At 43.3% G+C, this 24,323-nt stretch overlaps 1 protein-coding gene across 1 annotated transcript in view; it reads right to left on the reverse strand.

Annotated features, from left to right (window-relative positions):
* myt1lb (myelin transcription factor 1-like, b) overlaps positions 1 to 24,323 on the reverse strand; it is an 82,155-nt gene that overhangs the window by 25,159 nt on the left and 32,673 nt on the right. Inside the window, 5 exon segments of the mRNA XM_026355573.1 lie at positions 20 to 155; positions 3,582 to 3,797; positions 3,885 to 4,107; positions 20,980 to 21,013; positions 22,257 to 22,302. Coding sequence (XP_026211358.1) covers positions 20 to 155; positions 3,582 to 3,797; positions 3,885 to 4,107; positions 20,980 to 21,013; positions 22,257 to 22,302 — 655 coding nt within the window.

A 24,323-nucleotide genomic window follows, 5' to 3' on the forward strand; every position in this document is an offset into this window, starting at 1 on the left:
TCTTCCTCTTCCTCAGCACCGTGCGAGGAGTTGCTGTTCATCTCGGACTCTGTCATCGCTCGGTTGGCTGCGTCTTCCGCAATCTTGCCCAGGTTGAGAAGCGACTTGGCCACGAGTTCATCATAGTTTTCGTACTCGTCGTTGTTGTTGTCGTCCTTCTCAGACGCCAGGCCAGATTTGGCACTGCCACCGCCGCCTCCACTGTCACCCTCGCCCCCCTTGCCACTGCTCATCTGATCATCCTCTGTTGGAAAGAAAGAACAAACGTCTTATAATTTCATTTCCGTCATTCTATTTTACTAGTAAATCTGATTTCTGGGCTTGGTCCATCTAAATTGGATAAGGAACTCTTTGCTTCCCCCTAATAATTTACTTTGAGAGTCTTAACAGCAGCTTGTGTTCTGAATTGGGAATCAGCACAGGAAGTTAAATATAGCTGATTGGGAAAGTTCCAGAGAATGATGCTCTGGTAAATGAAAATCTATGGAATCAGGGACTATCTTTGATCTTATTTTTATCCTGATTTCCTAGAAAAGGGAATTCACATGGCTTATAGCTAATAATAATAATAATAATAATTGGTATAAGAATTCTTTAAATAGTTGCAACTAATATAAGATTTGATTGATTGTATTGCAATTTACGCCAAATGACAGAAATCCCTGATTTAGAATTTTTGTTTTGCAGACATGTCTAAAACCCAAGAGATAATACAGTGTTCCATCTGCAACAAAATGAACCCCACTCAGTAGCTATTTGTCGTTTGCTAGCAAGGTTCTTTTTTTATTCAATCATCAGTATCTTTAGAATTCCTTTCACTGTCTAATTGATTCTGACAGGCTGCAAAAGGTTACTGAACCTCTTCTGTCAGTAATTTCAAGCACTCACTCCTGGAGCACTTCCAATCTCTCCTTTCACATTTCCGCCGTGCCGCCAAGAGCACATCGCTCACATTGGTGTCACATTTGCCACTTACATTCCTGCAGAGAAAATGAACCCATAGGCCCACACACGGAAAATAAAAAAAAAAGGAGAGTTTCACTTCTAGTTGGAATGAGCAAATCACAAGACAAAAAAAAAAAGAAACAAAAGTGTAATTGTTAGTGATGAAATATTAATTTTCAACCAAGTTCAGAGACTTATAAGTAATTACAATTTATACATAATAGTGTATATCAGGCTAAAGATACAGATCAAGTATACTGTACTGTAAAGCTGTTTATACAAATTATACATCTTCTGTTTGTATGTAAAACACTAAACTACACAGACACCAACGTTGAATTCAGCACACTCACATACTGTACATACACACAGTCACACACACACTCTTATCTAATGAGAGCAACACAATATTGCTGCTTGAGGAATGAGGGCTTTAGAGCGGGAAGAGGGAACAGTCACGAATGACCAGGCACATATTTTGACAGTGGAAGGCTTCTTACAACAACCTCCTGCACTGGGGGTTTAATTTTTGATGGCATGAAACATGGCAAAGGAAAGCAATTTGAAGAGCAATCAAGGTACACAAAAGGGATATGGAAGCGAAACAGATTAAGCACGAAACAGAGAGACTGCCCTGCCCTGAATTGGCTTTGGATTAGCTACAGAGATGTGCATGCCATTGAGAAACACAAAGAAGCTCCAGAATGTCACCTCTGTTACATTCGGGAGATTGGAATCTGCCCGGCAACCATCCGGTACTGCTGTCTGGAGGTGTATGGGGAATAGTAAGGATGTATATGGAAAGCTTTTTCTCCCTTTTTAGGGGGAAATGCTGCGGATTAAATTATTAATCCTAGTGTTCTTCTGTTCCAATATGGTAAACACCATGTGTATGGCACTTGATAAAAAACACACGATAATCAGCCACTACACATTGAAAGAGTGGCTGTTGACAGGCTGAAGAGACAGTGGCAACAGTCCACTGTGTCAGTGTTAAGGGTAAGATCTCGACTGTGGGCTCTAATGAACACCAGTCTGCAGAGATGTTTTCACATGTCTGCAAGAAAATAAGAGCATGGCTGCTGAGATGCCACATCAACACTTTTGGGTGGGTAGAGCCGCGCGCCAAACAGGGTTAACACACTCCTCTCTGAGCTTCACTCTTAATTGGACTTGAAGGCACTGTCAGGTCCAATCGTGATGCGGGGGTGCAAAGCAGAATCTGCTGGAAAGAAACCTGCCAAATCTGGTGTTGGGCACGTCGAGAGGGAAAAGGCGATAACATATGGGGCAGGGGTTTCTCAAATCCCAGTCCCTGAACCAGGTTTTATTTTTGTGCCACAAAGTAATACTTTGGAATTTAATAAAAAGGCTTTAATATTCTTAAGATAGAAAATGTATCAGTGCCTTAAAACGACTTATTCTCTTTTATATTAAAAAGAATATATTCATATAGTTTGTTTTATATCATAAATATAGTCTTTGGCTACAGTTTTAGTACTTCAGTGTGTTTTAAGGCAAATTATTCAAATATGTTAGTGAGAATTAATTACCAATGACAACCATAGTGTTTCTAGCCAACAATTTAGACAATGTCATTTTAATTGTCAAAAGGAAAATGATACATTTTCTAAAAAGCTTTTTGAGAAAAGAAATAATAATTAAAAAAGTAGCACATTTAGTCCAGCTTCTAGTGGGTTAAGATTAAAGTGGCAGTGCAGTAAAAATACAAGTAAAACCTAAAATAAATAGGAATTAATAACCACTCACTATAGGAATAATAACAATATATGCCAATAATCCCAAGTCATCTCAGTACAATGCAAAATAAGCTGTGTGTTAACATCCGTCTCCTGCCCCAACTTTATTTAAAGCTGTGGTGCATGATTCTAATTCATTTAGTCAGATTCAGCAAAATGTGCCTAATTTCAGTCTAGCTGTCCATCCAGCATGTGAGCTCAGAAAGCCTTGTGGTTGTGCACGGTCCTGGCTCTTTAAATGGGGGGGGGGGGGGGGGGAAAAATAATGTGGGTTTGGCCTGGTAATTACAGCTTATTAGCACAAGGAACGCTCGTGCCTGTGCACAGCACAGAGAGAGATGGATGAATAGAGGGAGAGAGGGGTCTCCAACACTGGAGCCGTCTTCAGTGCACACATTAGACTGACCGTGAGATGAGATTGGTCCGTGTCTGCTGAACACATCACTAACAGTTTATTTGGCATTGACGTTCAGCCAACTTGCTAGTTTGCAGATACGTGTTGCAGACAGTACTGAGAGATTAGTGGAGTTTGGAGGTATTGTGCCTCCGTGTAGCTGTGGTTATTCTAACTCACTAAGCTCTCATTTTTATTTGGTCACAGCTAAGTTTCCTTGCTTCATTTTGTGTTTTAGGGTTATACGGTTCCATATCCTTCTGCTTGATAAGAGCGTTTTATCATGGAGATAACGTTATTGACAGTATCGCTGCCATAGTAACAGGGGTTCATGAATTCTAAGTGTGCATTCTTCAGGTGTTGATACAGATGTCAACAAACTTGTGATGGAATCATGGACTAAAAAAAAAAAATAACACTAACTACTAAATAGAAAGATAAACCACAGACATGGAAAATGCTATTTTAACTGTGTTCTCCACATTCTCTAGTGCAGTCTGATGAGATAAAGTGTTCTCACCTGGCCTTTGACCCTGCTCCCCTTCCTCCTCTTCTCCCTCTTCATAGTCCACCTCCTCTACTGCTTCCTCCTCCTCCTCCTCCTCCTCCGCCTCCTCCACTCTCTCCTCATAGCCTCCCTCCTCCTCCTCTTCCTCTTCTTCTTGCTCCACCTCTACCTCCTCCTCTTCCTCTTCTTCCTCCTCTTCCCCCTCTCCGTCTCCTCTCTCTACGTCCCCATCTTCATGCTCCATCTGCTCTACGTTGTAGTCCATGTAGCCTTCCACCTCCTCCTCTTCCTCAACCTCACCCTCTTCCTCCTCCTCCTCTACAGGTCCTTCCTCCTCTTCTTCCTCCCTGTCGTCCATCTCCTCGGTTCCATCTGTCTCATAGCACTCCTCCATTGTGGAGTTGTCCATGTCATCAAGGTAGGTGCTCCTCTTGGGGGACGTTTCCAGGATTTGTCTGTCTAGACTCTTTCTCTTCTTGGCAAGAGGGCAGCCATATACACTGCAGAGGAGAGATAAGAGGGCAGCCATTAGCTGTTGACCGCACCTGGCCATAAATGCTAACACTCATTTGCACTCATGCTTCTTCTGTGTTATAGTCCTGTGGTTTACAAGCTGCATTTGAAAGGGTATAATGCACATAGCAGCATAGGAACAAGGACCTCTTACTGCACGTAACGGCCCTTACTTCTTCTGGGAAAAATACCAGACTTTGCTTAACCAACCTTAATAAGGCACATACCCGTTAACTGTTTGGCAATTATAATAAAGAGTGTCATTCCTACTAGGAAACAGTTACAAAGAGATATCATCACTATCTTTGAAGCAAACAAAGCTAAAGATTTAATTTATATTCGCATTCATTTCTATTCAGGTACCAACCGTTTGGTTTTGGAGCAACAGAAAATCACAGTGCGTGCTCTGCAAACACTCGTATGCTGTTGTTCTGAAGTGAACCGAGTGCAGCAAAACAAAACTGCTGGTCTGGAATTGACCATAAGGGGAGAAAAGACAACCTGTAGCCTGATTAATTGAATCCTGCCAAGGCACCTCAGGTTTTAATGTATTCTCTGGCTCCCCTTTGCAGCAGGGGGACAGATCGTAATCTGATAATCTGATAATCTGTGTATTCGCTCAGGCTATTGATCACAAGGGCTTAATCCATTTCACTCATCAAACCTCTGGGAGCCCCGAGCTGCCACCTGGCCCTCTGATGTCAGCTGCGTGTGTATGACTTTTAAATGCGGGCTGCTGTTTGTACATTTATGTATGAGCGTGTGTATGTGTTTTGTGTCTGTGCACACGCATGCACGTTTGAACAAAGACACCCACGCATTCGGAATTATGATGAGCTCTGCTGAGTGTTTTGGCCATCAAATAAACCCTCTGTCCGGGCTGGAGTGTAAGAGAGCTAAACACGTTTTGGGCATGTTCACTCGGCTGTGAAATATCCCTGGCTCCTATTTTTACATCCTCTGGATGTTTCCCCAGCTACGGGCTACTTAGAGTAAGACCTGATGTGAATGAATGGCACCAGGCTGTGTGTGAGAGTAAGAAAATGGTAGTTGTTAGTCAGTGTGAGCGGTTTTCATGGTGGAGAAGCGATGGAAAAGGCTCATTGAAGTGGTTAGGCACTAATAGTCTATAGTAGGATGGTGTCTTGGAAGCCCATTTCTGTTTCCTCTTTATGTCACTGTGTCCCATAGTCTCATATATATCTGAATATCCTGTCCAACCACCTCCCTCCCTCCCTCTCCCACTCCTCAGTCCTACATGTCCATCAGTCAGTCAGGGTCCAGTCAGCTGGCAGGCTCAATCTTACCCAGCTCAGAGATTCCTTAATGGTCTGACCCCCTGCACTCCCCCCCTCAACCAGGGGGCTCATTTCATTAATCTAAGCCCACATGGAAACTCATTCCCTGCCTGACAGCCGGACCTCTCCCCGAGGGCAGCGTGAGGGTGTGCGGGACAGTGAGGGAGTGGAGTGAGGGAAGGTGTGTGTGTGTGTGTGTGTGCTGCGGCACTGTGATCAATAGTGCTTGTGACCAAACATCTCAAAAGCACATTAAAATGCCACTCATCCTGGCCCCTCCGTTCCAGGGCCCTCTCCAAATAAATCAAGGGCTGGTCCCAGCAGGTTAGCGGCTGCCAAGCCAGGCGGGCTGGCAGGAGAGGAGGATAGGTGGGTGGGTGGAAAGAGGGTGGGGTGGCGGAGGGTGGGTGGGGGGGAGCAGGGATGGAAAGAGGTAGAGGGAGAAGTGGTGTGGGAAAGGTAGATAAACACAGCCTCTCACCCCTCCTGTGTTCTGGTCCTGTCTCTCTAGCTTTACGTTAACAATGAATACGTCTTAAGGCAGCGTTTGCTGTCGAGCACTGAGCCGTAGTGCTGCACACTGGCTGACATGTATTAATGGTTACACCTGAATCACTCTGAAAAATAGTTGTTGAATTGCTATAATTGTGTTGCAACATCAGCTAATGGATGGCAAATAATAAATGCTCGCTAGTGGTTTTTTGATTCATTGTATCTTTAAAAGGAGTCAAGTGGTCTTCATTATTTTGGGTCGGGATTGTACAAACAAAGTGGCTTTTTGATAGCAGAGTGTGAACGCTTTAAAACCCGACCGTGCTCAAAGTTCCACCTCCAGTCGAGCAGATATTTGGCTCCTTTTTTAAAGCCTCCTGCTCGTTTCAAGCGACTGCAGAGCATCTCATGCAAATAACTTTTAATCACAGTCCTGCTAAGAGGTGCTGCACAGAGAACTTCTTGGGTCTCAGGTGTCCTCTCGTCCCTGAGCTGTCAGGTTGTTGTGACACCGTGTAAGGTGTGTTTGCTCCGGCGCTCGAGCCCCAAGATGACTAAGCCACAGGAAGCCTCCACAGCTCCGCCATCCCACGTTCCCTGGCTCTGTCTCCGTGTGACCTTGGCTACAACATTCGTCATCGCAGGCACCGCATCCCACTCACTGTGCTTGGCAATTAAAATTCCAGAAATAATTAGGTGGCATTTAAATTTAAAAAGAAAAAAAAATGATGCAGGCATTGTGCGGCGAAAGGAAGGAGATGAGAAAATACTGTAAGTTTTCCTTTTGCTTTGTCCCCTGGCAGAATCACTAAATCCTCCAAGAGGAGTGTGTGGTATGAGAGGTAGCAATCAAAGACGGAAAGAGCTTCAGATCACAAAAAGACCACTTCATATTTTATGGAGTGGGCATCCTCAGCATTATAAGATGGAACAAATTCTATTACAGTGTGAACAAGTGGCCCCTTTTTTTTTTTAATGCAGAAAAAAACCTTGTGGAAACATTACAGAGAGGGGCCCCGTCTCTGGAGCATTAATGTGAGGCAGGAGAGTGGAGCAGCAGGAGTAGGAGAGCTCCCATTTGGCTAATTTTGGGTGACAGTTGAGCGACTGCTGGAATGCGACAGCATTCCACGGCGCCTTTATTAGCAGTCATATTAGCGGCTGTTCTCAGCGGGGGCAAAAGCTTTAGCCAGTCATTAGCATCGCACGCTATTTGTCTCCCTGACACCGGGATGAGGCTGCTGTTGCCTCTTCCTCTGCTTCCTCTCTCTGCCGCTTTTCTCTTGACTTCTCCCTCTCATCTCCTCCTGTCACCCAACATTCACACCTCATATTTCTTCCCGTCCCGTCTCACTCATCATAACCTCACCTGTTCTTTTTACTTCCATATGTACTGTACATACACTTTCTCCATATATACAGTATATGTTACCTCCATCCTGCTCTCACACCAATTTATTCTTTCCACCTTTTCCCCCTATTTTCTCCACAGCCTTATCTTATTGTTATCTCTCCTTCTCTACCCACAGAGCAGAGCTGGAGGTGGAGGGAATGCACCACCTCTGGCTGTGCCCCCTATCCAGTAGGAGGATCTATAGACACGTGTGGCAGAGCCCCGTCTCCATGGTGATACCCTCCAGAAATCCATGAGGGATTCGCCATCCTCACAGCCAGCTAGTAAGGAAAAATGATAGAGAAAGTCGGGAAAAACAGAGGCTATAGAAAGAGACAGACGGAAGAGTGCATGTTTTTGTGCATAGTTTGCATGTGTGTGTGTGTGTGTGTGTGTGCAGACCCTTTTGTGTGCACACAAGACTGGAAAATGTATAGGACTTAAAAAGAAAGAGGAGCTGTGTGTGTGTGTGTGTGTGTGAGTGAGAGATAGAGAGAGAGAAAGAGCAGAGAGGATCATTTCAGAGCTGACAGGCTCCTCCGACTAGCAGGGGAGAACAAAAGACAGTGACTTGGTGCAGGAGACTCAGCGCATGGCAGACGCTGCATTTGGGGCGTTTTCTGGTGGCTCGGGATGCAGCTCGCATATCAGCTCCTATGTCTCTCTCTCTCTCTCTCTCTCTCTCTCTCTCTCTCTCTCCCGCTCACACACACACACACACACAGCAGAATGATTGTCAGCTTTTCCTAGAACTCATAAAATATTACTTCATAGCTGTGGTGTTGAAATAATCCTGAGCTTCAGAGACACTTGATGCAGCAGGTCCACGTCCGCTCGGATTGACGATGGAGTCTTACAAACGACACTTAAGTAAAATCGTTCATGTTTTGTTACATGTTGGAACAAAGCATAAACACGTCAGATTCCCCATTTTGCACTGTAGAGTTGGTCTCATTTGGACAGCCGGTGCAGTGGTTAAAGTAGCTAAGAGGTGTTAGTATCCAGCTGACATGCTCCTCAGCTCACTGGTTCAATAAGCCTGTTGTTGCCCACTCACTGCTCCAGCTCTAACATTTGTAGCCTGAAGCTAATAAACCCAGTATCAACTTTAGTCAAATACTCTGCCCCCTTTGCATCGCTTCGACTCTAGCTGTTAACTCTTCCACTTGTTTTCATCCACGCCACTGCTCACGTCCTTAAACCCTACTGTCTCCTTGCTCTCCTCTTTATCCCGAGCCCAGTGTGCGCCTCAGAGCTCACACTAAGCCCGGCAATCTCAACATGGTGGATGTGTGGTACAGTAGCTGGCAACCACTCCAGCGGGCATCTCACATGCTCTGAGCTGCATCTTCTTGTTTTATCCTCGCTGCCACCGAGTCCAACTACGGCCTCAGCAGCTCCTCTATGCCTCCTTTTATCCGTATGAGTCAACAACCAAGCCCATCCTCACAGGTTGGTTGTGTTCCTTGCTGATAGTGTCCTCATCAAGGGAGCTGAGGTGCAGTCAGTGGGGGATGTGAGGAGAAGCTGAGAGCATTAAAGATGGGATGAGCCAGGTCAGGGCACTTCAGATAGTGGCTCACATGTATTTGCTGTGGCACCAGATGAGCCTAACACTGGTACACAGTGGAGATGATTAGTCAGTTATACACTAGACAGAAATTTGTCAACTAGTTACATAATTAACTATTTAAACTTTTTTAAATCTAAAAGACCAAACATTTCAAGCTTCTCAAGTGTTTCTTCTCTTACACTGGAGTGAACTAAACATCTTTGGCTTTGTAATTTTAATTCCTGTCAAGTCGTAACGTACATTTTTATCCTACCGTCTGTTCCATGCACCAACATAATTTATCAGTTGTCAATCACTAATGAAAACTGCCCTAATCTGTTGTGGTGAATTCAGATTTCTCCTTTCTATTTCCAGAAAATGAAACACATGAGAAACAAAATGAGCCAAATTATAAGTATTATAGTTAAAAATGTATAAAATTATTCGTACTTGTTGTAACACAGACGCTGGGGATTTAAAGACGGATCTGACACAATATTGATACGCGTATCGTACAGCTGTTGTGTATAATTTTCTAATGGAGGTCCTGAACAGGAGAGCTCATCGGACAACAGATTCTGGGAGTGTAATAGGCACTATCTGTCATCCTGCAGCTAAATTCACTCCTGGATTAGCCAGGTAAGGAGTCTCTCTACCAGCGTAATGACTTCAATCAATCACCCGACTCGGAGACATACACAGGAGAAGCCGGCTAGTTAGCTACAAGCCCAGCAGCCATTTTGGGAAAGGAATTCCTCTCTCCAGTTTGTTCATTTGTCTGTGTGAGCCACACTGGAGGCCATCGCAGTAGATGTCTGCTAGGATGAGCTGGTAAGAAGGAGCTGGTGTGAATTAATAAAACGAACGACGATAAATGAGATGTGCACCTGTTCAGTGTAAATGGTAAATGTAAAAGTCCTGTATCCATTGCATTCGTTTCTCAATTAATTGATGAACAGTTTCTTCTATAAACATAAGAAAATGTTCAAAATTGTCCTTTACAATTGTCTAAAAGGCCAAACTGCTTGACAATAACAGCACCCACCAGTCTTCTCCTTTACTGCAACAGAATAAAGCGTCTGCCCTTCATGTGTTGCATTGTGATTCCCACTCTGCATAATGTTTACCAGGCTCCGTGTCTTCAGCAGAGGAGGAGGCTTTTTGACATTGATGTAATGTAGTTGGCAGCTGCACTGAGAGGAGGGCTGGCTGGGGGTGGGAGGGGAAGGCTGGAATCAGGGAGAGCTGGTGGGGGTTCAGGGGTTAGAGGTCAGGATATGCCTGGCCCAGAGCTGCCCTCCCCAGCCAAACCCCACCTCCCGCCTAACCCGCGACCCCTCCTCCCTTCATGCCCGCATCCCCCGGCACGCTCCGCACTCAGTGCACATGATCTGTTATTCCCTTTGATGTCTTTCCTCAGGGAGGCGGATAAAAAAAAAATAAAGACAAGGAAAAAAAAAACGAGAAGGATGGAGGAAAAAAAACACACACACACACACACCCACACCACCTGTTTATGTGACGCAGAGTCAAGTCACAAAGGTAGTTCACAGTCCTGTCATGATGTGCACAGGGGGCAAATTAGAAAAGAAAAAACAGGAACAAATGGCATCAGAGCAGAAGTCATGACTAGGGAAGACACGTGCACGTCACTGGAAATTTAACGGCCCCGGTTTTGAAATGCTTTCAAAGTGTGTTTTAAATTAAAGAAAAGTAGTCCTAGCTCTTTAATCTGCAAAGAAACAGACTGCGCTGTACAATAAATAATATAGAATTGTTGTAATACACCACCGTTACCCCAGTGATTGTAGTTGTATAGACAGGGACTAATATCCGTCCAGCTCCATCATACTGTCGAAATGATAACAAACATATCAGAGCCAAACTCGAATGAACCCCACGGCTCCACACGCAGTCTAAAGTGTAGAAGCTAATGACAGAGCTGACAGATCCAACCAACTCTGTTCTCTTCACCCTCAGCCCACACTGCCTTTTTGGTGATATAAAGCTTTCCCATTAAATATGGAAATTTCCGTTTCGGTGACAGATACTTCACAGAGGGGGGCTGATGGCATAGACGGTGTTTTTTTGGAAGGGGAAGTGGCAGATTTTGATTAATGCGACCTTATCTGGTTCTGCACATGGAGGCAAAGGGGTTGCTGAGCTTGGCGGGGGTGGATGGCTGCTTGTTCTCTTCTTCTTTTTCCAGGACTCCTTCTCTCCTCTATTTGGAAAGGTTTCACTCGCTCGCTCTGCGACTCTGCTTCTGCCTTCTTCTCTCCATTTTCACCCTTTTCCCGTTAGAGCGCCCATCCTCTAGCTCTGCCGCAACAAAAGCGATGCTTTAATGTCTTGTAGTCGCGCTGTTCTTTAACTTCACACGGCCTTTCTGATGCTGCCGTCTGATTTCTTTCACCGCCCTCTGTCCCCTCTTCCTATCCCACTTACACATCCTCCCGTCTCTGTTAGAACTGCTCAACCTACATCCTGTATCCTCTCCCCTCCTCTAAGGCAGAGAGTAAGGTGCAGTGGTGCCGCTTCCCCCTGTCGCTCCATCACCACCTGGCCCAGTTCCAATGCTTTTAGTGAGAGCTATCTGTCAAGCTATGAATAATACAGGCCCAAGGCTGGCATTACTGTAGCTTGCTAGCTAGCTATGTGGAATCCAAATGAGGTCTACAGCAGGAAGAGAGCACTTGACTTTTAGCTCGCTACCACGCTCTACCTACCAAGACAGGCAATTACTCAGCCCACAGCACCAGCTGCAGTCGCGGCAATCATGAACGCAAACCCTCACATCGCTGTCTGCACACACTACACAGACACACGCACACTGCATGGATAAGCAGACATGCATAGTCCATCACCTGATCCAAATAACACCAACATTGTCTATGCAAAGACAAAGCCTATACAACTTTTTGCCATGCATGACAGAAAATCCATGGTCCTCTCACTGCTGGCAGCGAAAAGAAACTGTTTCCATTCATACGTTCTCCACAAAGTGCATAGGAAGAAATGAAAATATTGTTGACAGTGATTTTGCAGAGGATGACGAAATCACGGCATTGACTGTAGCTGGAATACTTCTGTCTATCTATAAGACATATACAATAAGCAAACACAATCATAGAACAGCATCATTTTGATTGCAGAGACAATAATTAGAGATTTCAGTAGAACGTCTGGTGAGGTAAAGAACTCTTTCTATCTTCATGGTAGTCTATATTTAACAAACCGTTGAGCTACAAAGATCTATTAATCAACAGTGGAGTCACTTCATCATCAGTCTTATCTGTTGATTAACAGGAGACACATCGGCCACCTTTATCACACTTGTTCTACCGTCACGGCAGGAGGCTGAGAGGGCTATCACATGTATCAGGCATATGACACATGTATGGTCGCGTAATTAGCTTTGCGCCAAGGCATCCTTAGGTGACAGCGTTAACCCATCCATCATTGCTTCTAATCATTCACTGGCGGAGTGTGGGATGTAATTACAGAGTGCTAGGCAACGACAGGCTTCACAGGTAAAAATAGTCATGCAAGATGAGAGACTTCTGCATGTGTTTGGCATGTGGGGTGTATGCACAAAGTGTGTGTGTGTGGGCATGAGAATGTGTGTGAGGGGCTGTGGGTGCGTGTGTGTGTGCGTATGCATGCCTGCGTGTATTGTGGTAATGAGATCTAGTTAGTGATGCTCCAGAGTGTCTTATTAACAAATAATAACAGCACTCCTTTGTTTTTTACCTCTCCTCCCATCTATTATTCACACATCACAGATTTACTCATGATTCATTTATAGGAGCATCTTGTGCAACCTAGAAACTAAATGTCACCCAAAACATCACTGTCAGATGGTGCTGTGGGTATGAGCGTGAACACAGTTTTTCTGTGTATGAAGTGTATCTGTGCATGTATGTGCAGCTATTTCAGTGCAAGTATCAAGGCCTGTCCACCCTACATCTGTCACGCATTACATGAACAGTATTTACAGCAACACTGCTGGAAATACAAGATTGTTAAGAAAAAAAAAAAACGAGCACTGCTGCAATCGAGCTCCATCTGTACACGCACACACAAGTGTGAATGATAGAGTGCTATTGAAATAGATGAGTCGGATCTTGCCGGATCAGTAACGGAGGCTGTAGTGAGGCCATTCTGCCATTCAACCCCCCTGTTGTGAAATCAGCATGACGCCCTGTGTACTTTAACTGGATTCTCTTTCCACTCAAATTGCCAGGTTGGAGAGAGGCACTCAGCTGGGAATGCTGCTCTACATGTGAAGTAGGTTGTGTGTGTGTGTGTGTGTGTGTGGCTTGCATGTCTACATTTGTGTCAGCACGCATTAAGACAGCCTATGTAGGTGTGAATGTACGTGTGAATGTGTTCGTGTCAGTGGATTGCCCTTTGCATCTCTCTCCTTCTCTCCAGGTGAAGAGCCTGCTCTGAAGGCTCTGCTCCAGTCGAGGGCCCGCGAAGTCAGGCTGGCAGCACTTTACCCAGATAGAGGTAAACTGACAGCACACCATCTGTGTTAGTAATCTTGACACTTTGTGAACAATCGGACAGCAGCCACAAGTGGCAGCAACGCTCTACACCGCAGAGAATAGCCACATCCACGTCAACAATTGATTTACTGAATTTTGCCATTGAATCTTGAAATATGCTTTTTCCTTTAATCAAGTCTGCAAACAATTGCCAGTCAAGTGAGGACATGTCAGTGATTCGTACTGTGGTCTGTAAGTTTAATCAAAACAACAACAACACATTGTTTTACACTGTCCCTGTGTGGACTTTTTCTGAAGACCTAAAACCACAGACCAGCTGAATTCATTCATGTTAGCAGGCAAACTACTACTATTACTATTACTTATTCTTACTAGGGGTGTAATCTTATTTTCCGAAGCACATGCATGATGTAGGACTCAAATGACCAACAATTTGCAACACTAAATGGTTTTGGCTCATAAAAGTACAAATCACCTACATGATACCTAAACACATCACAACACAGGTGGCCTATGCACCTCTGAGCAAGTGATGGGTCATCTGATGATAACAGAGATTTCCAGGATATCACTTACTGTACATGATTAAGGAAATATATACATTTTAAGAAAAGTCTCTATGTATATATATATTCTCAAGAAACCCAGTGTAGAGACAAAACACTGATTTGTCTTTCAACACTTCCTGACTTGTCCTGTCTCACTCACTGGTTCCACCTGAAGATAATAACAAAGCTATAGTGTATCACCAGACTTACATTTTAAGACCAAATATGGATAGAGAAAAGAAACTTTTGTGTAGTTTGGTGACAGTCTGTCACTTATTTTTTGCTTTTCAGTGTGTACAAACCAATGACCTGTCACTCTCCTTGCCCACTTCCTGCTGTTGTTGAGCTCTTCCACTGTAGATACCCTAAGACTCATTGTGCCACTCTGCTGGTTGCTTGCTGCACTCATATCAGTCTGAGTGCTTTGAGAGCATGACATAGTAGAAGGAGTGGAGATGACTGTGTGCATGTGTGTGTGAGAGAGTAAATAGCATCCCAACTGTAGAGATGGCATTTAAGTGTCTCTCCCTTTGCTCTCCAATTCTACTGCAGAACCATTACCACGGTGCGTGTGTCTGTGTGTCTAACAGCATTCAAGTGTGTGTGTGTGTGTGTGTGTGTGTGAGTGCTCGTGTGTGGCTACAAATGTATTTCCGAGCTATTCCTCCAATCGTCTCCATGCTCCCACGCGACTCACCCTCTACCTTTCGGTTCTGATCCTTTTCTCATTCATCATGCTTCCCTTCCTGTCCTCTTGCCAGAGGTCTCTTCTAAGGTGTAATTTAGCTCCTGCTGTTCTCTAATTTCTGCCTTAGTCAGAAGGGGTGTGGCCGGCCCCCTGACACCGTGGATGCAATCTGTCAATCATTTCTCCCAGCCAGAAAAGTGAGAGTAATTATTAAGTCTGCCCTGTGTGGGTTGAATTGAACGCCCTCTCAGTTTGGCACAGAGAGAAATATGTATTCAGAGGCAAGGCCAGGTACATTTGTGAGGCTTTTATTGTAGCTAAGAACTGAGTGAGGGCTCTCCTCATCTCACCTTTTGTCTTGTCTAATCTATTTGCCTTTCATTTACTTCTACTACTACTTATTCCTCCACCCGGCTACTAATGGTATCTCTGTAGTTGCATTAACACCGTACCCTACTCATTACACCAGCTAACAGTAACTGGTGCTGCCTATGCCCTGTGTTACCTGCAGAGAAATGGGGGTTACAAAACAAACCATCTCCAATCATCATCTCCAATTGATGCACATGGCACTCTGATAACATACTGTACTCCGATCTGCATGCAACCCTAGCCACTACACATGATAGTTAACCCAAAGAGATGTCACTTGGTGCACTGGCAGAAGCACAGGAAAGATACGACAGTAGAAAGTAAGGCACTGAAAGAAAGTCTTCTTAACATGAACGTGTTTGGTGAGCGAGCGGTTAGAATTCCTATTTGTTAAGGTCCTTGAAAAGCTAAAATCAAACTGTGAGCAGGAATGTTGTAACCGTTCCTCTGTCTTCACTCCCCTGGTTAAATTATTGAAACCTACTTTCGAAAGCACTCGTGTCCCTGGTTACCTTTCAGTTCTACAGAAAAATGTTGATTTATGTTGATGTTTCCCTTTCATTCCAGGAACCACTTACCTCTGTTTGCCAGCATAATACTGAATAAATGTTAGACATCTGTAGATTTTGGCATTCCCATACAGGAGCCTCAAACCTTGAATGTGAAACAGCAAACTGCAAAATAACTTCAACCGAGGACAGAGTTTTCCAAGATGACCCGCGCCAACATTTGCTTCTAACTTCCTGTGCCATTTTTAATTAATGTCAGCCAGAGTTGCTTCTTGTAAGCATCTCTTTCGTCCACGTGTAGCAGCGTTGATTAATCTCCAGTGCACTGCCAACCGAGCCTTGTTAAAATAGCCGACACATGAACGACCCATTAACCCTTGTTCACGAGCAGATAAGTCAGAATTAGCATGATGTCCCTCGCCCCTAGATTAACCACTGACCCTGCAGCCCGTACGATGGACAGTTATTTTAATCATGTTACTTTAACTGACATGGAGACAGCATCTTGTACAGTATGCAGATTAAGACGTGGACTATCAATGGAGAGGTTCTTCATTAACTGCGTGCTGTTGAGGCCAGCGTTTAGTCGTACCCCCCCCTCAGTTAGTGCTTGTCAAGGTTTCAGTTCTCAGATGACTCATGCATTTACAGTGATAATGGTGGCAGATTGTATCATCTGTAGTTGCCGAGCTAATTAGGCTAAGACTTGCAATCTCACTTGGTTGACAACACCGTCTCCAGTTGACTCTCCTGTCTCCTGCTCACACATTTAAAAGTAATTATTGTGTAGGAGTTATAAACATATATTTTCACTTTTAACATTGCATAAGAATAGGCATAAAGCAAATTCGATCTGAAGTAATGCTGGCTGGAGATAGTGTATTATAAGCATACAAAAAAAAAACTCTAAATTCTAATGAACCATGAGCTGCTACATACAGTTGGAAAATATGACATGAAGTGGGTTTGCTAATTATAAGGAGAGCTGTTATCAACACAATCACATTAGCTAATTTAACCTTCACAGTGAACTAACAAAGTTGCAGCATATTGTATGGTATCGTATATAGATGAGGATACGACTTGGATGGTTTAGACGTTTAGAGCAGATACAGCTGCGTTCATTCCTCACCTCTGCTGCTGTATTTTGGTTATGAAATGCTAGAAAAAAGAATGCCACCCACCACACTCTTAAAATACAGAATATTACTCTTTCTGCATTCTGGCATATAGCGAAGACAAAGCTTGACAGATGACAAGACTAATATGTTAAGATACAGCTGCTAACACTACGACAAAATGGAAATGGACAATATACTGTTTACATGTTCAGGGGAGAGGTTTAACAAACAGTCATTATGGCTCTAAAATATCCACGGAACATACATACAAATGATGCTGATCCATGACTGTAGTCACAATGCAAACATACCCTCACTATAGATAGGTGTGAACCAACCCAACCCTCCATCTGAGCATGTCTACAGAGTCTTATGGCATTTGCAGGGCCTCTGAGGGTATTCAAACATTAAAAGCCTGCGTGTGAAGAAGAGAGAGAGGTGGAGGATATGGATGGTGTGCCGCCGTCTAAAGGCGAGGGGGAGAAGAACGAAAGGGGGGGGGCTAATTAACATATTAATGACCCCACCTTCCTACAGCTTCTGTCGGATAGTCCAAACACTTTGATAAGTATGCAAATGAGAGCTGCACCATCTGAAGAGGGAATTAGCTCTGCCAGAGACAGCCGAGAAAAAAGGAGGGGGAGAGAGAAAGAGAAAGGAAGGAAGGAAGGAAAGACGTAAGGAAGGGACAGGGTGTTAGAAGGGAAAGAGGAACTAAACTGGGGCAGGAAGGAGAAGAGAAGAGGAATGTCAATATGAAGAAAGAGGAGGAAGGATGAAAGGAGCAACCAAAGTCTGAAAGTGAGATAGGATGGAGTCTCAGGCGTGCTGATGAACTGATATCCTCATGTTTGTTTTAGCTGTCTTTAATTATCTGATGTGCACAGTGGGCAAATGTGTGGTATTAAACAAAGAGAGAGGCGGAAAGAATGAGAAACAAGACTTTTCTTTTCATTTCTGTGCTCTCCAGCTCTCAGATCAATATGCCAGTGCCCATCAGGCCTGCAGTGATGTGCAGAATGGCTGCAGGGGTTCAGGCCAGTGGGCATACAGGCTCGAAGTAATGACCCTGAGCAGACAAGGGCAAGTAATTATAACACAGGCTGATCTCGCTCGTTCTATCACTGAAGAGAATGGATGTAATAAGGATGAGGGAGAGCACCATGGGAAAGCACGAGTTCACATGTAGGACAGACAAAGGGAATGAGAGCGCGAGTGTCAGTGCATGCGTGTGTGTGAGTGTGTGAGTATGTTGGGGGAGACACCTCGTGTGAACAGCCAGACCAGGGATTCACCGACACGCTCGTCACGTTCCACAATTATCTTGAATAATTAAAACGTTTCATTAACTTTATCATTTCCTGTTCGGCCATGTTTCAGCTCTGACACCGGCAATTAAAGCCGGGACAAAAAGTGTACGCCTTTCTCATTCAGCCTGTTCGTGACAGAGGACAACTTCATGTCTTTTGTGTGGAAGCTGAATTCTGACAGGGGGGAAAATGAGGGGCTTTAGCAGTTATCCACCTTATTTAACTGTTCTCACCACTTCAGTGCTGAGGCACACCTAGATTGACAATAAAATCTGCATGCTCAGGGTGAAATTGTGCAAATCTTATTTGATTAATGCAAATAAAGGAGTGAATAGTTTACCTCTGCAAACCAGCTTTAGCCACCGAGGCCATCCATCTCGCAAATCTTAACATATTGAAAGCTTTTTAGGGTGTGTCATTTCTCTATATTTTCTCCAAGATACAAGCGGTCATAAATACCATATTCCTGTAAGCCAGACATCCATCACCTAACATAATCATAGCATCCGTGTGGCTGTATGATGTGGTAGTTTGAGAACTTGAGTTACTTTACCCACACGACACCAAACAACATAAAAATATCTTCACAAATCTTTGGTCAAAACCAGAGGAATTCTTCTCTATGCATTAACACTACTGATAGCAAAAGGCCATGCTGCCCTAGTTACGTAAGATGGCTCTTTTTGTCTTTTAAAATTGGATTACCACAGGAGAAACCATTTACTTCCAGAAACGGGGTGGGAGGCAGGTGTTCGGGGTGGGTTGGGGTGGTGGGTGAGGTATTTTTTTCCAGATGCCTCTATGATACAGTCTCTGACATAAAGCTATCTTTTCCCCATTGAGCTCATGCCTAGTACTTAAACACGCCAATAAACATGATTAGCATGGCAGACTGTAAATATGCAAATGACAAAAGAGATATGGAGGGCACTGTTTATGCTGTGAGCGCTCTAGCACGGGAAAATATGACTTCCCGAGTTTAGCAAGGTATCCTACAGGATGCTGTTATGTTTTCTTGGGTCTGTATATAGGTTTACATGAACCTCAATGCAAATCTGTGATTATTATAAATCACAGATATGTTTTAACAGTCGAGGTCTAATGATAAGTACAAGCTTTATGTCTAAATGACAAACGTTCTTGTTGTTTTTGGGTTCATCAGTGCAAACAGAATCAAAACATGGTCTTTCCCTCATTTCCAGTTGCTTGCTGTAATTTGCTTTCATTCATCTGACCCTTGTCATTGTACATTATTCTACACTAACTCCCGTGTGTGTGCATGTTACGTGCGTGAGAACAGGTTTACATGGATTCATACAAGAAGAGTATGCACCTAATAGAGCATGTATGTGCACACCAGCATCGCAGCGACAGCCCATCTGACCCAGCCCAGGGAGCTCCATGCAAAGTCAGGCGTGTTCGTCCTGAAGACTATCAGCTCTCCAGGGGAGAGGCCATTGAGCAGCATTATCGACATTATAGATCCCTTAGCCTGGAGATAGGCTTCACATCGATCCCCTGATTAATTACGATCTGCAGGCAGCGGGTGAGTGTGGGAGAGAGAAAAAGTGGGAGGAAAAGCGAGAAGGAGGATGAGTATGACGGAAAATGGGGAAAGGGGAGAAAGAGCGCAAGTGGAGGGGGATGAAGGATTTGGGAGAGAGAGGGGAGAGTACACCTTGTCCTATCTATGAATATCAGCTGAAGGCTACACAGTAATCTTCCAGGTGGAATATTATTTATTGATATATAGGTAGGCAGGAACCCTTATCTTTGCTGCAACCAACCCCCTAACACACAGCCAAGGACAAAACGAAATTCACACATTACAGGGGTGGAAACAACTCGCAAAGACAAGTAGAGGACACTGAAATACTCGCCCTTGAATTCCCAAAAAGATTATACTCACACTCTGCAAATAATAGCGAATTATTAATTTATGAATTTGAAAGTAAAAAAGACAGTAAAGAAAGTATGTTTTAAAAGAACTTCCAACTACGTTCACGGTTACAAATGGACTTATTGTGGAACTGGGTGAGCTTTGAACAGCTACAGTTAGTTTAGACTGGAAAGGTGATGCAGCGGTGCAGCACGGCTCTGTGGGTTCTGAGCTCCACTATTATAGATTATAAAAGAGTTTAAAAAATCAGTAGACAAGCAGGAGCCATCAAGTAACAACCTTACACTATGTTATATAAGTAGATCTGCTGTAATGTGTTATCTGATTGAGGGGTTGTTTTTACCTATTCATATGTTTTTAATTAACTCTAAGCTTTGCTCACATATTTGCAGTTAAAAAAAAAAGACAATAGATGTTGAAAAATATACCGGAAAGAAACTTTTTCCAGTGACAAAGAAAACCTTCAAATTTGAAATGACGTTGTGTTCTACCTTCCACCCACTCAACTCACCCGACAAGAACTTTAAGGCTGTAGGCGTAGAAAGAGAAGAAGAATTGTTCTGCATGGGTAATGAATTGATAATTGGCTATCATGCTAAATATCGTCGAGAGCACGAGACAAAACCAGAATTATTTAGCTTGTCTAGTTGGAACATTAAAAGAGGAGAAAACCCTCTTATTTAATATTTCATATGGGGGAATTGTATTAACTAGAGAGAATAAAGAATTCAGTGCTTGTTGTTTTTCTGTTGTGTGACACTGTAGATGTCCAACTAAAGAGAGGGAGACAGAGTGAGAAATTCACACTAGCGGGGAGGACTGGAGAGAGAGAACGAGAAGTAACGCGAGTCTCTTCATGAGAGAGGAAAGAAGGGGAAAAGAGGAAGAAAGAGAAAGAGCTGACATCAAAGCACACATTAGAGAATGGTTGTTGATGTGAAGGCAGCTTTCAAACTGTACGGGAACGGCAGGAGTGTCGACAGTTGATCCAGGCACTGTTCGACTGCCTCTACCTTCCCACTAAGACAATAACAAGGAACGTTCTGTGTGAGTTTGTGTATGTGGGGATATAACTCTGGCTATGTTACGACTGTACGTGCACCGACGGTCGCGTTGCTTTTTGTATGTTTGTGTATCAGTGCACTTTTGCAATCCTACTGACCTGAAAAGCTCTGTTAATGCTGGATCCACAGGCACTGAGAGGGAGAGAGAGAGAGAGAGAGGATGATTATGATTTATCACATAATCACATCATACAGGACTGGTTGACAACACTAAATCCACAGGAACCTGCTGAAAAGTTGATCGTGTCAGGTTCTAAGAACCATGATTTCACATTTATTCTATATGTTACACGTTCCTATGCTGTCAGACTGACACTCTCCCATGCTAATAAAGTAAACTACAAACTAAAGTACATTTGATTCTGCTCATAGTTGTGAAAAAATAAAATCTCTGCAGATAGACAATAACTACCAAATATCAGGCACCTGTTGATGAAATACTTTTTTTTTTAGACACAAAAAAATAAACTAAATTTTGACCCTAGAATAACAGTCAAATAAAATCTGCATGTTAAACTCACGTGTGGCAAATATCTGACAAATCTGTGGAAGTCTACTGATCTGATTTTGCAGATGGTGAGTAGTGATATTGTTCTGTTTAAAGGTTATAGGTCTGTGCATGAAATGTATGCATTTATTTATGCATCTCAAATAATAAATGCAGTGGAACAGAAACGGGCCCATAGTGTGAACATGTGGGGAGCAGTGGATCAGTGAATGGTAGAGATATCGGTCACAGTCATGACAATTATTTCAATGCCAGTCACACATTTCCTCTCTCTTTGGCCAATGAGCAGAGACCAGCGGTAATTCAATCAAACAAGGGTCTTGTGGTCAAAGACCCTGTGCTACACGGCAGGCAATGATAACAAAAGGCTTGAACCACATAATGTAAGAACAACGGTCACCACCTTTTCTCTTGTTTGTTCAAAGATGTTAGATCGTTTCAGAAGTTAGAAGCAATAAAAAATGTATCAAGACGGCACCTCTGTTCAGATGCTTTGAACCTGTGAGGGTGGACAGGGCGGCTGTCAAAAGATGCTGTCAGCTAACCTGTTCTTAAAAAATCTTTTTCATAGTATGTATGATTTCGTATGATTGCATGTTTGCGTGTTAGAACAAAGCTCTTACAATGTGGACTTTGTGATTCTGGTTTTGCGAGATATGAAAAAAAAAAAAAAGACGAGGAGCAGTGAGAAAAGACAACTCGAGTGTGACAGGCTGGGATTTGTGCGGTGGTGTGTGTACAGCATACGTGCGTGTTTGCGGCTGTGCATGTGTGTGTGTGTGTGTGTGTGTGTTCACATTGGGGGAGTGAAGGTCACCCTGAATGGCGTTGCCGCCTGTGTGAATGTGTGTGCATCCGTGCAGATACCTTTGGAGCGTGTGCGATGGCGCTTATCGTCTGCATCCACCTCCATCTGCAGAGAAGGCACAAACAAGCTGTTGAACACACAACAGACAGCATCACAAAATTAGCTTTAATTTGGATACGTGTTCTTTCTGGTTCCGAGTACTTTTCCCTCCTTGTCGAACGCGCGACTCACTCCTGATGTTTGCAACACTTAAGATGTAATAGACTCGGGTACATGTGCTGACTATCATCGCTGACTAAACCAAAAACCTGTTTTACAATCCATCTGTCACATCAAGTTTATTTGACAAATTGATCTTTACGATTGAAAATGCGTATTTAGGGTTGTGTAGTACAACAGATAATTCAAAACCAACACAGTTTCTGCAGACAGTGATTTCTGGCCCAGGTGTTTAACTGATTAATTCATTTGTGAATTGATCGTAATTCTTATTTTTCCTCTTAAGGGTCACACAAGCCAACCATAGTTAATTAATTTCACTTTAAAATGTTTAAGGAACACAATATATTTCATGTTTTCACAGTGATCCTGCTTCATTTATACTGGGTATGTCTAACACAACATTTCAGTTTAGCTGGACAGTACTCAGTTCACTGTTCTCTGCTACCTTCGCCTCCATCACCTGAGAGAATCTTTATATTCAGTTGGGTGTTTTCCAAGATACCTTAACCTTTTAATACATGGCACTCTTATACTGTCATGGGGTGAACCTTAGTTTATAAGTTTATAAGTTTATTTATATGAAAGTGATATTTTACATACATCCATACATCTGGCCATACTATCCAATCCAACCATTCAATTCAATTAAATTACATTTTATTTAGTGCTAAATCACAACAGAAGTCATCTTAAGGCACTCTACAGTGTTTAAGGTTTAAGACCTAAAAAAATACAACTGTATACAGAATGATATAAAAAACCCAACAACCCCACTTGAGCAGCACTAGGAGACAGTGGAGAGGAAAAACCAGCTTCCTAAAGACTTAGCCTACACAGCAACAGTATGAGAACAGACAAATTCTCCTGGAACAAAATCACTTTCATCTGTTATGTTATAGAAAAAAAAAACTTGGGCTTCTCTAGGTAAGTTCTGAGGAACATTAACGCAAAAGTGACCTAAAGTATGTCAGACTGATGAAGAGGACATAACATCACTCTTACATTAACTGTATAGTTTCAATTTCTACTGTCTGCTTCTCAATATTCAGAGCTTTCAGGCACTACACAGGCCAGAGTAAGTATTTTTTCCATTCTATGGCTCTGTCGTGAAGGTTATATCCCTCTAAAGGTAGGCCTATCCCGTCAGTGATGCATCAGAAATTGATGAGGAGCGTCATTGTCTCACAACACTGCACTGTTGTTTCCAGATTCCAGTTTCCTAAATATTCACACGTGCCGGGGTTCGGACTATGACTGGGGCCGTGGCCGTGGCCGTTTGGATGTCTCTTTTTATTAAACGTGATTTATTAACAGCACACTTACTGTACTGTAGAGCCCCTCAGCCTTAATGGTGTGTTTCTTTATGAACGCCCATAAATGTTTCAACAGGAGAAAAATAAAATGATCAAAGACGAGGATACCTTGTAAATCTTATTAGTGTAGCAAGGAGGGAACAAGCCGGAGTGTTTTAAGGAGGGAGTGTGGAAAAAAGAGCTACACCTACTGTACAGTGTGTAGTTAATGTACTGAATATATTTTACATGAAGCCTTACAGTGGTTTCCATGGCAATTGAAAAGACATTGGTCCTTGGGAAAACACAACTTAGGTATAAATCTAGTTCTCTCTCCTTTCAGATGCTGACACAAACAGAGTGTGTGTGTGTGTGTGTGTGTGTGTGTGGTATGTCGCCCGGCATATTACTGAAGTAGTCAAGTGAGCAAAGTCAAGTTAGTCCACTCTCAGTGAGCGTCTCTCATCGCACTCAACTCCTGTTCTGTCTTATCAAAGCTTCTCTGGAACAATCCGGGAGCGATAGCGTCCCCTCAGTGAGCACTTCAAGGTAGCAGAGAAATCAGGTTGGATACGTTGATGCCTTCACAGAACATTGACTCTTTTAACAATA

The sequence above is a fragment of the Anabas testudineus genome, chromosome 12, assembly GCF_900324465.2.
Source record: "Anabas testudineus chromosome 12, fAnaTes1.2, whole genome shotgun sequence".
NCBI lineage: Eukaryota > Metazoa > Chordata > Actinopteri > Anabantiformes > Anabantidae > Anabas > Anabas testudineus.